At 46.1% G+C, this 19,579-nt stretch overlaps 1 protein-coding gene across 4 annotated transcripts in view; it reads left to right on the top strand.

Moving 5' to 3' along the window:
* Positions 1-19,579, top strand: part of WDFY4 (WDFY family member 4) — a 267,773-nt gene that overhangs the window by 64,640 nt on the left and 183,554 nt on the right. For all 4 annotated transcript variants that reach the window (XM_032837856.1, XM_032837848.1, XM_032837867.1 and 1 more), the window contains exons 13-15: positions 3,271-3,364; positions 17,857-18,071; positions 19,007-19,101. In XM_032837856.1, the coding sequence (XP_032693747.1) occupies positions 3,271-3,364; positions 17,857-18,071; positions 19,007-19,101 (404 nt within the window). The remainder of the gene's footprint in view (positions 1-3,270; positions 3,365-17,856; positions 18,072-19,006; positions 19,102-19,579) is intronic.

Here is a 19,579-nt window from a genome sequence, read left to right as displayed (position 1 = left end):
TCCCAAAAGTTCATTTTCACTTTTGTTTCCTTTGCCTTTGGAGATATATCTTAAAAGAAGTTGCTGTGGCCAAAGAAGAGGTTACTGCCTATGTTCTCCTCTAGGATTTTGATAGATTCCTGCCTCACGTTGAGGTCATTTATTCATTGCGAGTTTATCTTTGTGTATGGTATAAGAGAATGGTCGAGTTTCGTTCTTCTACACATAGCTGTCCAATTTTCCCAGCACCATTTGTTGAAGAGACTGTCTTTTTTCCACTGTATATTTTTTCCTGTTTTGTCGAAGATTATTTGACCATAGAGTTGAGGGTCCATATCTGGGCTCTCTACTCTGTTCCACTGGTCTATGTGTCTGTTTTTGTGCCAATACCATGCTGTCTTGGTGACCACAGTTTTGTAGTAAAGCTTGAAATCAGGCAACGTGATGCCCCCAGTTTTGTTTTTCTTTTTCAACATTTCCTTAGCAATTTAGGGTCTCTTCTGCTTCTGTACAAATTTTAAGATTGTTTGTTCCAGCTCTTTGAAAAATGCTGGTGGAATTTTTATTGGGATGCCGTTGGAAGTATAGATTGCTCTAGATAGTATACACATTTTAACAATGTTTATTCTTCTGATCCACGAGCATGGAATGGTCTTCTGTTTTTTCGGGTCTTCTTCATTTTCTTTTATGAGTGTTCTGTAGTTCCTCCAGTACAGATCCTTTACCTCTTTTCAGGTATCTTATGGTTCTTGGTGCTATAGTAAACGGAATCAATTCTCTCATTTTCCTTTCTATAGTTTCATTGTTAGTGTATAAGAAAGCAACTGATTTCTGTACATTGATTTTATATCCTGCAACATTACTGAATTGCTGTATGAGTTCTAGTAGTTTGGGGGTGGAGTGTTTTGAATTTTCCATATAAAGTATCATGTCATGTATGAAGAGAGAGAATTTGACTTCTTCATTGCCAATTCGAATACCTTTTATTTCTCTTTGTTGTGTGATTGCTGTTGCTAGGACTTCTAATACTATGTTGAACAAGAGTGGCGAGAGTGGGCATCCTTGTCGTGTTCCTGATGTCAAAGGGAAGGCTGTCAGCTTTTCCCCATTGAGGATGACGTTCACTGTGGGTTTTTCATAGATAGATTTTATGAAGTTGAGGAATGTTCCCTCTATCCCTATACTTTGAATTGTTTTAATCAGGAACGGTTGCTGTATCTTGTCAAATGCTTTTTCTGCATCAATTAGGAGGACCATGGGGTTCTTCTCTCTTCTCTTATTGATTTGTTCTATCACATTAATTTGCGAATGTTGAACCACTTTTACATCCCATGAACAAATCCCACCTGGTCATGGTGGATAAATCTTTTTAGTATACTGTTGGATCCTATTAGCTAGGATCTTGTTGAGAATCTTAGCATTTGTTTCCTTTGCCTCTGGGGACATGTCGTGAAGGAGGTTGCTGTGGCCGATATCAAAGAGGTTACTGCCTGTGTTCTCCTAGAGGATTTCTTACACTTTAAAAAATCTTTTTCCTTTTTGTTGTTCAGACTGGGCAATTTCTATTGATCTGTCCTTAAATTCATGGACTCTCTTTCATCTCATTTTCTTATTGTTTGCACTTAGTGAGATTTTTAAATTTGTTATTGTATTTTCAGATCTTAAATTTCCATTTGGTTCTTTTTTATTGCTCCCATTTCTTTGCTGAAACTTCTTTGTTTTTCATCCATTTCAATAATATTCACCCTTATTCCTTAGAGTGTGGTATATAAACAGCAGATTTAAAGTTTTTGCCTGATTAAAAAAAATAAAATTTTTGTCTGATAGTTTCAACATCTGGGTCATCTCAGCCTTGTCATCTGTTGATTATCTTTTTCTGTGTGAGGTATTGATATTTCCCTGCTTTGTTCTATGCTAAGTAATATCAAATTGTGTCCTGGATATTTTGAACGTTATGAACTCTGGCTTTTGTTGACATCTGGAGAATGCTGATTGTTTTGTTTCACCAGGCAAGCAACCAGGTTAGGTTTAGCCTGAAAGTTCTTACCCACCTTTCTGTGGACCATGTTTCTGTTATTAGTTTGGCTTCACAGACTTGGCAGTGAGGTTTGATCTACCCTATATTTGCCCCATGCAGTAGCCAGTCATGGGTGGTCTTTACCCTTGAGTTCAGTTCTCAAAGCCTTAGGAATGTGGTTAAGGGTCACATCCACACATGCAACTCAGAATCGAGGCCAGAGGTTGATACAAAGTCTGACTTTCTTAAGCCTCCTCCTCTTCATGTCTCCCCAACACTTCATGTCTACCAGGGGTCTCTTCCTTCTCCTCTGTCTAGGAAGCTGAGGCTTTAGTTTTCCTGCTTTGCCATGTACCTCCTACCACTGCATCTGTTTCTGGTGCCAAGCAAGGAAAGGAAATAGAGAGACAAGAGCGATGGAGATTTTGCCTACACTCTTAGAACCATAGTTCTTCTGGTTAGAGAGAAGGATTTGTCTTCTCCTAGACACTCAGACACCTGCCTGGCTGCTGCTACTGCTATGAGGTTGTCTGGAGTCTGACTGAGAAAGAACGAAGGAACTTAACAAAGAACATCTCAGGGCTTCTCCTCCATGCTCTGTGACCTGTAGGAGCCTACTTTTCTGTTCCTCAGCCCAGAAACAGAGATGTTTTCTTGGCACTCTGTCCTTGTCTGTACATGGTGCACATTTCTGTTTTCAGATGCCCTCTGAGCCCATACCCAGGAATTCTGGAGGGAGATACCCCAGAAAATTCAATGCAGTTGAATGGTGCTGTGGGTTTGGTTTCCTTCTCTGCTACCATTTACTTTTCAGAGTCATCAGAGAACTGCTTATTTGTTCTATGTGAGTTTTGAGTTGCATTCAGGGGGTAGGGCAGAGTTGAGTATGCCTACACACCTTGAAGGGACTCAGAAATGCTTGTGCGTACGTGTTTAACATAAACGGAGAGCCTGTCTATCTCCTTTATGCCCGGAGGGAAGGGGAGAGGACCAGGCAACTTACTTACGTTGAGTATCGACTATGAGCCAGCCACTGTGTCCTGGGGCCCAAAAGCATTATTCTATGTCTCTCTGAGAGAAGTATGGTATTATGGGTTCCACATACAGCTGGGGAAAATTAGGCTCAGATTAATTAGTTCAAAGTTATATAGATCATATGTGGTAGAATAAGGATGTGTCTTGTGGCCTATCAGAGAAAGATTCAGAAAGGTTTGTGAAAAACAGAAGAGACTAGAAAACTCAAAGCTGATATCCTGCTTGCCCTCTCTCTGCAGGGTGGATGAAGGGGACGCTGTGATCATGCACCCTGGGGTCCTGTGCATCATGGTGAGACTGCTGCCTCGGTTGTACCACACAGACCACCCCCAGGTACTTGTGGATGAACACACATATTTGTCTTTCTCACATGATGACTCACTTAAGCTCCTTCTGGCCAGATTTCTTCTTCTTTGCCTTTGCCCTCAGTACCCTGCATTAGCGGAGCCCCTCCCCCACAACGTGACGCTCGTCCTGCAGGGTAGAGGTAGTGTGTCCAGGACCCTTGATTGAGTTCTGCTGCCCTTCCCTCCAAGGCCATTCGAAACAGGTCGTTTCTGCTGGTGAAGTGACCCTACTAAAATCCACAGCCAAAGACAAACTAGCTGAAATGATTCTGCCTTCATGAGGCCAGCCCTGGGTACTGAGGACAGCGCTGGGCATTGGTGGGGCTGGAAGTCCTCCCCACCACCCCTGGTAGTCATCTATCCTGTGGGTGCTGGCTGTGATCACGGCTCGGTCCTCTGTATAGGACATGCCGGGCTAACAAGATGGACACTGTCCCTGGATCCTGTGTCTCTCATGGGGACCAAGAGATGCTGCCAGTGCAGACAGACTGAATAAATAAGCCCACAAATGAATATACAATGACAGATTGTGACAAGTGATAATAATAGGGAAAAATAAGATGCTGAGAAAGAATAATGGGAATGGAGGTGGGGGAAGACCTGATTAAATCTAATTTAGAGGAAGGGGTGGAGGTCGGGGAAGCCATCTCCTAGATGGTGACATTCAACCAGGGCCCTGAAAGATGAGTAGCAATTAACCAGGCAGGAAGGAGCCTGCTGCAGGCGGCTGGGGTGGGAGCAGAGGGGGAGAGTGGGAAATGTGCCAGATGGGGCAGGCGAAGGATGGCTGGAGCCCTGCTTATGGATGGAGTTTTATCCCTAGGGTAGCAAGAAGCCTTGCAAAGGAGGAGAGGATGACTCTCTGAGGTTTTTGTATCAAAAACTCTCTCTGTTTATTGCATGGGGAATGGCCTAGGAATGGGAGCAACAGTTCGAAATCCATGTCTGCAGGACCACATCGAAGGTGGCTCAGCTAGGGTGGTGTCTGGGCAAGTGTGAAGAGAGAGGAGAGACAGACTCACAGGACCCTGAGATGAGGTCCAGGGGGTGGGAAGAGGGAGAGAAAAAAAAAAACCCAAAACAAAACCACCCAAGTTCCCGTCCTCACAGAATAAGGGGCTCCGCAGCAGGATGAAAGGATTGAGTAACAGAACAAGGCAGTTCTTGTTGAGGAAAACCTGGAGAATCCATGCTCTAATGAGTGCAGAGGAGAGGGTACGAACTGGACTGAGCAAGCAGGTGTGGTGCTGGACCTTTTCATGGTTTGTCCTCATTGCAGTTTTCTTGGGAGTATTATTTGTCTCTGTTTTTACCAGTGGGGAAACAGAGGCTCAGATAATTTAAATGACTTGGAAGGATTCTCAGTTGGCGCACCTGGTATTAAATGTGGTCCTACCTGGTGGTAGGTCTCCTGGTCTTCCCCTTGTGCAGTTGTGGCTTCTGCAGGAGGAATGAGGTACCGGGGTTGCGGGTTCAGCTGGGCTTTGTCCAGGACCTAAAAATGAAGTGATATGTTCTAGGAAGAAATGAACACTATTGGTGTCATTAATCACAGCCTGAAAATGACAATGACCTAGTAAAATGTTGCAAACCTGCCAAAATCAGTGAGAAAAGTGGAGCGGGGAGCAAAAGCCTTGATGTGTAGGGAAGGGAACTGTTTTCACCAAGGAAATTCTGTAGTATTTCATACAGGCTTGCAAAAAAGGGCTGACTTGGTTCCATGTCTCTATGTCCCTTTATAACTGGAATCTTTTTTCTGGTTCCTGCTCCTTTGCTGGAAAGTGACCATGAAGTAATGATCAAACTAATGAAGAGAGACTCATCTCATAGTAAAATAGAATGCACTTATATTTTTCTACACTTGCAGAAAGTAAGTAGGCTGGAGTAAAATGGGCTTGATCGGTTCTTCAGCTACCTGTTGCTGTGTGACAAAGTGCCACCCAGTTAGCAAACTATGTCATTCTTTCTCACGATGCCTGTGGGGTAGTAATTCTGACAGCCTCATCAGGGACAGCCCGTCTTTGCACCCCAAGGTGATGGGTGGGCTGGACCATTTAAGATGTCTTCCTTATTCACACAGATGGCATCTCATTGGGCTGTCTCCAATGACAGGAGTCTCGTGGGCTGGGCCAGATGCCTGGGGCCTTGATTGAAGCTGTTATAATAGCATTCTGGGTTCTTCTCCATGTAGCACTCTCTGTCCAGCCTCCATCCGTGCTCCTCCAAGTGAATTCTCCATCAGGCCACATAATAGCTCAGGGCTCCCAAAGGCACAAAGGCAGAAACTTCCAGGTCCTCCGAAGGCTTAGGCCTTGAACGAGCTGACCTTGCTTCCACAGCATTTGTTGGTCAAAGTGAGTCACAGGTTCAGCTTAGACTCAGTGGGAAGGGCCATATGCCCCCTCTACTGATGTGAGGGGTTACGTGTGTGTAGAGGACAGAGGGGATTGTTGGGGGTCATCTTTTAAGACCAGCACCTACTTGCCTTAAGCATCAACTGGTAGATAAAAATATTTGACCCTGAAATAAAGCATCTTCTAGTTCTTTACATGTCTTCTAGTCATTTAGTTGTCTCAAATCTGGGACTTTACTTTCTTTACCTTGATGTTCAAGACAGGGTCTGCCTGGACCATTTTGAACACTAATCACACTCAGGGCTACCTCTGTGCCAGGCCTGTTGTTTCGTCAGTATTCATAACAGCTCATCCCAGCACACTAGAATCTTCCCACATGGTAGGGACTTGAGGCTCAAGAAAGGTGGGTGACTCCTGCAGTCATGGAACTGGTGACGGGAGGTCTGGAACTCACTCCCCGGCCCCAGATCAAGGTGTGTTTGATGAATGCTCTCTCATCTTTGCAGCTTTTGCAGAATGTAAGGTCATGATCTCTGGGCATTGCCCAATTTTGCAGGTGCAAGAGCTTTACAGTAAGGATGTCTGGCTTTCTTAGCTGTATTTCCAGCCATACAGTGTACCTGGAATGAGAACAACCAAGCCAGTGGTTTGGGCGGCCTTAGCAGCCAAAAGGTTGCTGATGGGTGTGTCGTGCCCAACTCCATGGCGGTGATGACCGATGAAATGATGCAGAGCAGAGAGTGGCTTGTCTCTCTGCAGCTCGTGCATGGGAACTGTGGCTGAATCTGAGTTTCAGATAAACTCTGTGCCTTGTCATGTTAGTGTATGGAGTGGAACTCGATGGCCATCAGATGCATTAAGTATGCAAATGAGAGTTCCATCTGGTAGGATTCTTCTTCTCTATTCAGGTCACAATAAGTAATTTAGGAAAAGTCTAATTCTCCCTCACTGTCTCTCAAAATGCAAATGAAATGTAGTCGTGCGTTTTCTCAAATATTTTCTGCAGATGCCAAATCAGCAGCTATTAAAAGTTGAATAATTACAGTAATTAATTTCTGAAAGGGGAGGGTGGGAAACCTCATAACAATCAATAGAATAGTAAATCAAATGAGAAAGGAGACCACACAGGAAAATGCTTGAATGAAAAGGACTGCAGGACTGCATCTTCAGGGCAGGAAATTTCAGTAGATGGCAGTGTTACGAAGAAGATGGAATATGAGTTCCCCTCATCTCCCTGTCTGTTGGCCTGCCGGCTCCCAGCATTGCACTCTTAGCCACCTTCCTATCTGACAGATGAGAAATTGATGGCTTTCCAAGGTACAGATGTCATTTCAAGAGTGACAACTTAAATAACTACATATATGGGTGGTCTGATTTATTTCCAATTATAGCCACATGAAATTTGTTTTGCTTACAACCAAAAGGTGTCTTCCCCCTCTCCAAAATGCTAGTACCACGAGCTGCTCTTAGAAAAATAACCCAGCTGTGTCATCATCAATATTAAAACTGGACTGTGGGAATCGCTGTGAATGAGGCAGAAATGGCATCCAGCTCAGTTCTCTGGGAGCTGAGTTGGCCTCAGAACTAAACAACTGATTAGAAAGAAGACATTTTCCCTTTCTGGCATGCTCAGCAGCCACAGGGTCTTGCTCTGTGAGGGTTCTCTGGTCCCCAGCATCACTGTGTTTTCATCAGGACTGTGGCCTTTATTCAGTTCCTGGCAGAGGGGTATTTGCTTATGTGCACGAGGACTGTTAACTCAGAGGGTGGGAAGCCAGAACCAGGTTAACAGAGGTGGAGCGCACAGTGCTTTAGAACAACTAGTGTGATCCATATGTACCTGTGAATAATTTTACTCAGCACCTTCCAGATGCCACTGGGGATTCAGACATGAATGTCACAGGAGCTCACAGCCAGAGTTGAGGATGGCTAGGGAGAGGAGCGTAGAAGACAGTAAGACCACACTCTGTTGCCTAGAACAGAGGTTTGCCCACTGGGCCTTGGGACAGAGGGGAAGGAAAGCCACAGTGAGTTGGGGAAACTGGAACCAGGCTTTAAGGAAAAGACATGGCAGATCAGCTGGAGGAGGGAGGGGAGAGAAGAAGATCATCCACAGAGAGAGGTACATGTGAAGATGTCCATTTGGGGACTCTGAGTAGTTCAGCTGGGCTAGGATAGACCGTGTCGGTAGAGGGGCAGTGTGTGGGGCTGCGATGTGCAGTCAAAGCCACACCATGAAGGACGCTGAGTACCATGCTAAGAGAATTGAATTTTCTTGGGGTACCATCCATCATCATCATCATCACCATCATCAGCATCACCATGAGCACTACAGTCTTTACTGAGCACCTGCTATATGAGGGCAGAGTTCAGGCTCCAAAGACAGCAGAATGTCATCAGATCTCACCTCTGCCACTTCAGTCACACAGACACAGGAAATGATTCAACTTCCATGATCCTTCACTTTCTTTGCTGTCATATGGGGGTAATAATATTATCCTGTGGCATTATTGTAAGGATTAAATGCAATGAGTCCTTAGCATGGTGAGCAGAACATACACTGCACCATGGGAAACTCTTACTAAATGGTGGAATTACTGCTACTAGTTGCCAGAATCTCTACAAATGCTTTATCCCTTAATCTTTATAATAACCCTGCAGGGTGGATATCAGTATCCCCACTTTGCTGATGAGGACTTGAAACTTGTAGAAGTTGCTAGGTGGTGGATGTCCATGTTGCCAGGCTCCTGGACCTCCTGCCTTTGTGCTAAGTGCCTTTTCCTGTATGGACGTGGTAGCCATGGGAGGGCTTTGGAAAGCAACAACACGATCAGACCTGAGTATTACAAAGACTCTGATCTACAGTCAGCCAGCACTGAGTCACTGTTGTGTGTGTTCCAGATTCTACTGCCAAGGAAATATCCTGCGCAGTCTGATGGGACAGAGAAAAGATCGGGCTCAGGTCTGCGTTCATCTATCAACTCACTCATGTCTTAATTTAGAAAAGGGTGCCATTTTCTGGAATTAGCCTACATTTCAAACACATTGAAATAATTGTATGGGTTTCAAATAACTGAAATATTGACAGCATTAATAGCTCTGGGTAGCATTGTGTAAGGGCATGCTATTTGAAAAGAGCTATTTTCTCCAATAAGGAAATGGGTAAAGTAGGAGTCTCATTTTGTTAAAGTATGACACCTTAGAAATTCCAAATATGTTGAATTTTAGATATCATGTCTTCTTTCATACTTTAAAACCCCATCCCCCAAATTTCTGTTGTTCTTGGAAAAATGTCAAGCCTGGTCAAGATTCAGTTTACTTTTTAGGGTAGCCTTTAAAATAGAGCAAATACACATAATCTCACATGATGACCAAAAGGATCAAAGGAAAAACACAATGGATGTAGAACGATGGCATAGAAGTTAAAGCTGTATGAGAAGACTTTTGGCCCAATTATCAGGGGACCTTGCTTTTAGCCCCTTTTCCCATCATTAGTTCTGTGACTGATGTAGGCTACTTCCGGTTCCCACACCTTGGTTTCAGCTACTCAGATTTGGCCTAGATCACAGGGGTTGCAAACTCAATGTCTTGGGGCCAGGAAGGTGAAATAAATGTATCAGTGGAAATAATAGGGAATGATGAGGTCTGTGGCTGTTGGGAAGGGTACTTGTTCTGCCTAAAGGCACTTTTACTTAAATAGGGGGCGGTAAAACAGAAGGAAAGCCAGACTATGCCCACCAAATAAAACACTTCTAGACACCATCAATTTAGAACCCTTGTGTGATCAGGGTTCCCTCCCTTATAATGAGTGCAACACACTGTGTTAAAATCATGGGCTTTGGAGTAGGACTGGGTTGAATGTCAGTTCTGATACTCATTAGCTGTGTGACCTTAGGAAATTGATGTATCTCCAAGTCTTAGTGTTCCCTTATTATATTTTCCCATTGGGAAAAATAGTGGAAAATATAGTTGTAATGTACTTAGCACAGTACCTGGCACACAGTATCTGCTCATCATACACTGGCTCCATTATATAGCATCCCCCCAGCACCCTTTTCTTCTAGCTTGGCAGTCTGTAATCCTAGGACTTTGGGTCATGGCATATAGAAATTCGGAAATAGAAATGGAAGATAATACATTTTAGGTATATTTCCAACTGGAGTTTTACTATTATTAAATTATTAACAGAGAATTGATGTTGAGCTATATATTATAGTCTGCTTGTGAATCAAAAGCCTGAGTCCTCTCTTCTGCCTGTTTTGCATTTGATCCATGACCTGAGTGAACTCAAATGGCAGATGACATAGATCTGGGAGGAGGAGTTACCCACTGGCTGACAAAATGGGGATGTGAAGGGTCTCTACCAGCCTGAGGAATGTATCAGAATCCCTTTGGGTCGAAATTCAGCAGAGATGATCAGGCCTATGCTCATGTCTTAAAGCACATATACACTGGGCTGGGAAGGATGGAATAGAGTATGTGGAAGAGTCCTAGAGGGTTTAGTGCATGGCCAGTAATTGTCCCAAGTTGGGTGAGGACACTGCTATGGTGAGTTCTACTTCCCTCTATATTTATAGAAGTATAGTGCCCAGCTAAAGGGAAGTGGTAGTCCCATGGCCCCTTAACACTACATCTGTGTTTGTCCAGAGGTGAGAAGCCAGGATGGCTAGGGATCTGAAAAACCTCCTTAGTCATGGAAGGAATAGTGAAGAGATCTGAGGGTTGGAAGCTTAGAGAGAGAAGACATTGGGGACATAAGAGCTGAGCAGGTACTTGTTAGTCAGCTGGTGGTAGAACAGTGCACACAAAGACCAGTTAGTTAAATAGCAGATGGTTTGGGCTCAATGTAAGGATATACTTGTCCAGACTAGATGGACAGCTGAAGAGGTGGTTCCAAGGGGCCCGGAAACTTGGCCACTGGCAAGTTACATATATATGAGACTCCACCTAGCCTCTCAAGATGGCAGAAATGGTAAAACCCATTTAGTTCTTGCACACAGCAAATACTGTGTACCAGTTACTAAATTCAGATGATCCCAGTGTGGGCCAAAGCCATGAACACTTAGTTTTTCCTGTAAGTTTTGAGACATTGGCCTAGGACAGGATAAGATAGGTACCCCCTTCCCACCCCACAGAGTCACCAGTTTCAACTGACTTTGCCTTGAAAACCCAGAGCTGGCCAATGCTCTGCAAGCTTCAGCACCTGGGGGCCTGTGAAGCGGCAATCCCAGCGGCAAAGTGGAATTGAATTTCTGGTTTGAATTCCTGTCCCTCCATGCACTGTGTAATCTCAGTAAGCTGTAATCTCTTTGGGCCTCAGTTCCCTCATCTGTAAAATGGAGTAATAATAGCATCCAACTGATGGCGTTCCAGGATTAAATGAGCCAGTATGTGAAAGCACTTAGAAGAGTCAGCCTTCGGGGCACCTGGGTGGTTCAGTGGTTTAAGCCTCTGCCTTTGGCTCAGGTCATAAACCCAGAGTCCTGGGATGGAGCCCCGCATCGGGCTCTCTGCTCAGCAGGGAGCCTGTTTCCCTTCTTCTCTCTCTGCTTGCTTGTGATCTCTGTCAAATAAATAAATAAAAATCTTAAAAAAAAAAAAAAAAAAAGAAGAGTCAGCCTTCAAATAGTGAGTGGGCATTGATGTTAGCTCCCATTGCAGCCATGGGGCCTGTGAACATGGTAGGTGTGTCCTCCTGCTCTTGCACTGAGCTGGTGTGATGCACAGTGGTCATGCAAAGCAGGTGCTTGGTTGGAAGTAGTCTTACTGGTATTAAAAGAGAAGACCATGACTAAGAAGAGTTAATATCCTGAAAACACTTGCATCCTATAAGAAAAAGCACTTTCACAGAAACTGTTTCTACTGACTCCCCCAAACAACATGCCAGGGATGTCAGTATTTTCCATTATTCCTGTTTTAAAGCTAAGGAACTGAGGCCTTGAGAAAATAAGGAACTAGTCCAGGTTCACCCATTAGTTAGTGTTAAAGCAGCCTGAGAACCTAGCCGTGGGGAGATTTCGGTGCCCTCTGCCTAGACGGAGAAGGGAGGATGAATGTCTGTCTGAAAGCTCAGAACCAACACACCAGGGCTTAAGCCACAGTTGGCGTGTGAATAGATCCTTCATCTCTAGAAGAAACGGTGTCCTCTGCAGTCTTCTTCCAGGAAACTTCTCCAGACACTCGTGGATGGCTATCTGTTAGCCACAACAAAAATCTGCTTTAAAAATATCTCTTAGCAAAAGTTGTGTCAACAGCGTACTTTGGCTAAAGCACCAGAGACACTCAGGGACGTTTAAACCACCTTTTACTGGGTGGGTCGGAGGGGGAAGAAGCCTTGGCCCTAGGTGGGAAGGATTCAGGCTGGAGAGTGGTATTGGGCCCCACACAGCCATCCGCTGGGCTCCATTGCTCACCTGACCCAGCTCTCATGCAGTCTCCAAGGTGTTGGAAACTCTCCACTGATGTTACAGGTTCCAGGCTGGGCAGGCATCCTCCTGGATGGATGTCTGCAGGCTGGTTTCCCTGGTGGTGTTCTCAGGGCTGACCACAGACTCGTTGCAGGGGAGGTTGTTGGGTACTGGGGGTGAGGAAGCCCAGCTGATAACTACTCGAGCTCTCCAGCCTTTCCCTGAAAGGCCATGCCCACTTTCACCCCTTCATCTTTGCTCTTGCTGTCCACTCCCCTGGGAAGACCATTTTCCCTGCTGGCCAGGTTCTTTCCTCATTGTCCTCCAACACCTTTTCTGGGCACTCTTGGCCCTCTGGGGTAGGGGTACCTCCTATGTTCTAGAACACTTTTGCCCCTTGTGCTTGCACTTAGTAGGCAACTATTGCATTTGAGGCAGAGACAGGTGCTGGGCAACAAGGGTGAAGAGTCATTGTCTCAGGCAGCGGTTCACAGTGTGCTGGGGACAGGGGGTGGTGGGAAGAGGTCTGTTTATCATCTATCTACTGAGAGAACCATCAGAGTATGGTATTTATGATTAAGGTATGGACGGTGCTATTTGGGGAAATCAGGAAAGATTTCTCAGGTGAGAGAACATGTGAATTGTCTCTTGAATAATAAGTAGGAGTTCAGTAAAGGGATGGGGCTGGAAAGGACATTCACAGCTTTGGGCATCAGTCAAAAAGGGCATAGGATATTCAGCAAAGGGAGAGAATGTTACTAGGGCTGGAGCGTGGGGTGGACCAAAGGGAAAGATGAAGTGAAGTTGGAAAGAGACAAATACTTTATAAATACAAGATCCTAGGCTTCTGTTATCAGGCAGCATCAGACATCATATGCATGTAGTTTGTGAAGGAAGCACCCACATGCAGCTCAGTCTTATTGCAAATCTATTCAGCAACATCAAGGAAACCATGCCTTTAGACATGGGTTCTGCTCATTCAGTGGGACTCGGACCTCTTACTCATAAACCAAGATCACAAACTCCTACACCTACAAGGCCATGTGGACAGCACAAATGAGTCTACCAGGCTGATGGGGACTGTGGCAAAAAGGAAAATGTGCACCCATATATAGAAAGAACTAATTCTAAGTAAGCAAAGATAACCATAAGAACTTGTCAAATGATACTCATCCATGAGTCCTATTTACTTGTGCTATTTCTGAAGAGCTGAGGTCACTTAACCTGTACTATCTCTTTTCCAAAATCGTCGAAGACCATTTCAACAAAATTGGAATAAGCAACTAATCCAAATTTGGGTAGCTCTGTAGAACTCCCTGGTTCTTTCTAAGTGTCTGGAGGAAACGGACATGGTCATCTGAAGGTTTTTACATCTGTGTCAGGACACACTGTAGACTTACGTGTCCAAAGCCCATGCCTGCTGGGAGGGATGCACCCCACCAGGACCCAGCCCTCACTGGACTCTGGGACTGTATGAATCTGGACCAGAAGAGAAAGCGGGGGAGAGAGAGAAAGAACAACAAACATCCACAGCAGGGCAAGGATAGACTTGAAGCCACGACTGTTAAGTGGAGAAAGTAAAAAACTCCTGAAGGCTGACCCACAAATCGCTCTGTGATAAGTTGCCTTGTGGGTCCTGCCCACCGGCCAGCCTGGTGACCCCACGCACTCACCATGGAGCCCTAATTGAACCACCATCCCCTAGCCTGCATTGGAAGTAATATGCGTTAGGAAAATCAATCCATTTGTAGGGGGAGAAACCAGACTGGTTTCCTGCTACTGCTCATATTTTCACTAAAACCCCATTTTACTGGAACCAACATTGAAAAAAACAGCACATTTTATTCAAAACAAGGCAATATTGGTATTGACAGAGCTGCAATGATAATGAGGACGATCAATTTTCCCTCCTCCATTATGGGGTATTGAGCAATTTTGGAGTAAACTTGTGGCATCATTAGACAAGATCAGCATTTCTCCCTTTTGAAAACTTTTGCCTTTTTTTTCTTTGCTTTTTTTTTCTTTTTTTCTCTTTTGCATATTTAGATTTTAAGTAGCTCTTCTCTGGTGGATGAAAAAAAGCAAACAACAACGAAAAAAGAAAGCCAAAAGCCCTCAAAGTAGTAAGTGAAGTGCTGATAATAAAACTGGAGATTGTTGACATTTCTTTCTAATTCTTATTAATAATACATTGTGGTGTTATTTTTGCATCTTGCTTCTACAGACTGTCTCCCCAACTTTCATCCCAAATTAAAAGACTGCCGTTACCAAATAATCTAGGTTCTGGAAGGGGGAAATTCAAATGAAGAAGGCAGAGGCTCCCTTTGTGTTCTGAGAGGAGGAGACAGGAGGAAAGACCGAGGTGTGGACTCCGTGGGGTGCAGGGAAGGATGCTGAGAGCAGTAGAAGAAAGATCTGGGGAAGGGAGGCAAGGAGGCTGGGTAGATTTCCACGTGGAGGAACTCCTCAAAGCAAAAGTGGTGGAATTGTTTAGTGCAAATAAGTTTTGGCATTTCTTCCTTCTATCTCTGGTTCCCATTGGGCTGTACATTGCCTCTAACAGTTTATAGTGGCCACGCCAATACTGCAGTGACAGGGAAGGGCTGATCTCAGTCCATTCAGGCAGCTATAACAAAACACCATAGATTTGGTGGCTTCTAAACAACCAAAACTTATTTCTCATAGTTCCAGCAGCTGGAAGTCCCAGAGCATGGTGCTGGCAGACTCAGTGTCTGCTGGGGGCCCACTGCCCCATTGATGGCCTCATTCTTACTGTGTTCATACATGGTACAAGGCAAGAGAAGGCTCTCTGGGGTCCCTTTTATAAGGGCACTAATCGCATTCATGAAGGATCCACTCTTAGGTCCCAATCACCCCACAAAGGCCCCCAACTCCGTACATATCCTGTTGGAAATTAAGTTTCAACATATGAATCCTGGGGGACAAAGACACCCAGTGCATTACAGGGGTCATATTATCTCAATGATGAGATCTTCCTTTGGCATCAGGGATGGTGGCAAAATGGTGATGTTTCAGAAGGACAAAATCCTGTCTCAGAACAATTGCCCTTAAAACCATTCTAATGAGGTTTAAATTTTAAACTAAAATTAAGATGGTCTAAAATTTTAAGTTGAAAGTGTTACTGAAGATATTGTAAATATGGAAATTTCACTGAATGCCATCAGTTTGAGACAGGAGCTCTGGTTGATGTGCTCCTGGAAGGAGGAAGGGAGGGTGAAGGGTGAGCTGTATGACCCATTCATTTTTTTTTTTTAAATCTAAAAATTCATGATAAACAGTGTAAATATGTGTCCCAATACATTTTAATCCTTAAAACATATATACTACCAAGTGGTGTTTATGACCTAAGGATGAATGCCACCACCTTCTTAATTTCTGTCCCTTAGTGATACAGATATACTCTTGACTATGTGGCAGGGTGTTCCAAAATCTCTGCATGTGTGAGGTTGAGATGGGAAGTGAGGTGATCCTCAGCATGGAGTCTGGGGTCAAAGCCAGGCTCTGACCTTGCCACGTGGCCTGAATAATGTACTTCTCTGGGCTCAGTTTCCTCATCTGCGAAATGGGCAGAGTAAAATTACCTCCCTTATAGGGTTCCTCAAAGGGACTCTATAACCTATACATATCAAAATGCTTAGACTGGGGTCTGGCACATCCTGAATTCCCAGGAAATATTCTCATCTCAGGGTAAAATTTGGCTGCTAGGAGATGCCAGGCCTGGATTCCCTTCTAAATCCAGGAGCTCTGTGCAATGTGTGAGGGGCTGCAGGGAACCCCTCCTTCCCAGACACTGTAACTCAGCTGCTAGAGCCCGTTTCTCACTGTGCTGAGACTGTTCCCTCTCCTGTCTTGCCTGTAGTCCATGATTCCCTTGAGAGCAGGGACAGTGTTGTGTTAATCTTGAAATGCCTAGAGATTTACCCAGAGCCTGACATTGAAGAGACAGTTAATAACTTGTTGAAGGGAGAGAGGGAAGAAGCGGAAGCAAGAAAGGACCCCAAGAAAGCTTTCATGGGAGGTGTGCATATCAGATGGTCTGTGACTCAAGGGGACGAGAAGCCAGTCACCCTTAGAAGGAGAAGATTCAAATTAGTGCCTTTGTGGTTAGTCCTGGCTTTCCACTGGGACTAACCTAGACATGATCTACATTGTCCGAGATCTCTTTTCTTGAAACCAAAAACTAGGGCAAAGGTGTGCAGTATGAAAAGCATACCGAAGCCCCAGGTTGGGTTCCTGGGAGGTAGAGCCCAAGACTGGGGTACAGGTACATCAGATCCTTCAAGGGAGGGACTCGGGAGGGGAGTGGAGGAAGGAGATGGTGTAGGAGAAGAAGCTCAACGGGGATGTGCCATCAGCTGAAGTCCAGCCTCAGCCTGAGCCACGAGGGCGGGGCCCTCAGGGCATGAATTGCACTACAAAGACTGAAGGGTGCGACTTCGTGGGCTACGGTCCGGTGTGTGGTGTGTGTGTATGTACACATGGCAGGTGTGTGTGTGTATATTTGCATGCATGTGTATGTGCATGAATGCATGCACACAAGGATATGTATAGTTCTGTGGATATGTATATACGCATGCACACTTATGTGCATACATGTGCACATATGTGTACACATGTGTGTATATGCATGCAGAGTACATGTGTACATATGCATTTGTGTGTGCATGCATGAACATACATGGGGGGCCACTTAGCAGGGAATAGGTGGGGCAGTGCAGCTCCCCCTTGGAGGACTGCTGTCCTCCAGAGAAGGGGGAGTGGTGATGGGTACATTCATCTGGAGGAGGAGATCTGGGGGAAGGTCCCATAGCATCCACTGCAGGAAAATGCCATTAAGTTCTAACTGGTATCCCTCTCACTTCAGACCCTATCACATATAATAGTGAAAGAGAATGTGGGCAGTCCTAAGAGGACTCCCCACCCCTAACACCTCCACCCCTGCTCCAAACTGTTATCTACAGAGGCCTGGGAATTCCAGGGGTTGATATTTTTATGAAGAAAGGAAGATTGCTAGGGCACCTGGGGGACTCAGTTGGTTAAGCAGCTGCCTTCAGCCCAGGTCATGATCCCAGGGTCCTGGGACTGAGCCCCATGTCGGGCTCCCTGCGCAGTGGAGAGCCTGTTTCTCTCTCTCCCTTTGCCTGCTGCTCTGCCTACTTGTGTTCTCTCTCCCTCTCTCTCTCTCTCTCTGTGTCAAATTAAGAAATAAAATCTTAAAAAAAAAAAAAAGAAAGGAAGATTGCAAAAGCGACGTATTTGGCTCAAATATTTACTGAGCTGACTCTCTGCATTCTCTTCTGTGGACTTCAAGGACATAAAGTTACTGAAATGACTGGAAAACTAGTCAGGGTGAGATGACACCACAGCTGCCCGCGTATGAGAGGAGGACAAGGACAGTTGGAGGGTGTCGGGTGGATGACAGCAGGGGATGAAGGCACTGGGCACCGGAGCCACACCTGGTGCTGGCCTGGGCACTGAGTGTGGTTTGGTTGGGCCATAGCCAGTCGGCACGGACATTGCCTGCGGGCCTGCCTCCTGGCCACGCTACACCTTCTGTGCCAAGGGTATGGACTCAAACACGGGACTGCAGTTGCCTGGCCCCCTAACCTATTTGAGGCCTGATTGGGGATCGATCCAAGTTGCCCACAAAGTATTCTGACCTCAAGGGCTCACCGTTTGCTTTCGCTACCTCTTAGCTTTCCCAGGAGATCCAGTGCTCCATGGCCAGTCACATCCAGTCCCTGGTGAAGTCGGAGAAGAACCGTCAGGTCATGTGCGAGGCGGGGATGCTTAGGACCCTCATGGCCTCCTGTCGCCAGGCCCTGACCACCAGCTCCAGCCCCTTGCACTCGGGCCTCATCAGGATTTTTGAAAAGCTTGCCTCCCAAGCCATTGAACCAGATGTGTTAAGGTACTGTGTGCCGTGCATTAAATTCTGCTGAGCCGCTGGCAGCTGTGCTCAGATAGAGTAGAGGAGTGCACAGGGACAGGTGTCCCCCTCCCTCTCCTGCTTCTCCACTCTGTGGGGTGTGGCCCTTCCCAGCACAGGACACTGTTAGTCTAGGGAGGAGATCATACAGGCAGTGGACAGGCCCACAGAACAGACATGGTCCCTCCCATGGAGTTGATAGTCTTGGGGGAGAGGGTTCTGCAGACAACACAGAATGCGCTGTGGGGGCTGCTCAGTGGGCAGTGCCAGTGCTGCATGAACTGGGAGGGCCACAGTTGGGAGAATGGGTGGAAAGGGGCAGGGCTTCCAGGCAGTGGGTGGCTTAGGCCTGAGGCCTGTGCCAATGTTCACGGGACTGGAGAGGAGGGAAGAGGGCATTGAGGATGCCCTGCTGAGAAGGATGGGGGCTGTGAGGGCTTGACACCCCAAGGGGCCAGACTGCAGGGAGCTGGGCTGCTGCAAGGAGCCGGGGCGGGACTCCTGACAAGGACAGGGACCTTGTATCCTTGGGGACACTTCCCGCTGGCAGCCCCTCCCGGAAGGCACCTGTTTCCTGGAAAGCTGCGCAGGACGGAGAGGCACGTGGCAGGGCAGAGAGAGCAGAAGCAGAACAAAGTAGTGCAAACTCCTTTCCCCTTCAAGGTCCAGTGCAAGGCTTCCAGCTGGTCCCTGACCAAGCCAAAGCCACCTACATGCACTAGCTCTGCAGTTTGAGTGCATGGCCAGGAACACCCTGCTTCTGCAGGGTTTGAAGAACCATTCCAGGCAGAGAGAGGAGAGCGTGGAGGAGGGGATCAGGGAGCACCAAGATTTAGGAAAGTGCTTCAACGAAGCTGGAGAACACTTCTATCCGTGAAAGGTCTTCATTTCTTTCTCTCCTCTGTGACAATTCCTAGACAGTTTCTCGGTCTTGGAATTCCCCCACCTCTGTCGGCTGCAACGAAAATCCTCCATTCGTCTTGTCTGCACAGAGGGGACCCTGGAGGCTCAGGTGAGAACAAAGGAAAGAACAGGGAAGGTTAACAGGAATGAAAGAGAATATGCATTCCTTATAAGGGAGTCTACAATAGGTGAGAAGCAGACAGACTTAAAATACCTGCTGTGCAAAGGACCGAATGAGGAAAAGCAGGATTGGTGGTCCCAGAGAAAGACCACATCTGGAAGGAAAAGGATGTCCCCCACCCTCATATAAGATAGGTGATGGTAAGATTGTACTTGACCCCTTGAGCTTCAGATCATGGAAACAGTGATAGAGTTTCCTTCGTGACATGGCGCTGCGCCTGGACAGAGGTGCCAGTGATGGCTTTATGCACAGCTCACAGCTCAGGGGTCAGCGAGGAGGTCAAGAGGCCAAAGCCCTGCGTAGATCCCTGGTATCAAGCGTGGTCCCTGGGAGGCTGCTGGCTCCAGGGAGCAGCTTAAAGAAAAGAAAGCTGTGAGCATACCGCATGTGAGATCACATGAGGGCA

The sequence above is a fragment of the Lontra canadensis genome, unplaced genomic scaffold (assembly GCF_010015895.1).
Source record: "Lontra canadensis isolate GAN:19392208 unplaced genomic scaffold, GSC_riverotter_1.0 scaffold3, whole genome shotgun sequence".
Taxonomy (NCBI): domain Eukaryota; kingdom Metazoa; phylum Chordata; class Mammalia; order Carnivora; family Mustelidae; genus Lontra; species Lontra canadensis.
This window is presented reverse-complemented; position numbering and strand designations above follow the sequence as displayed.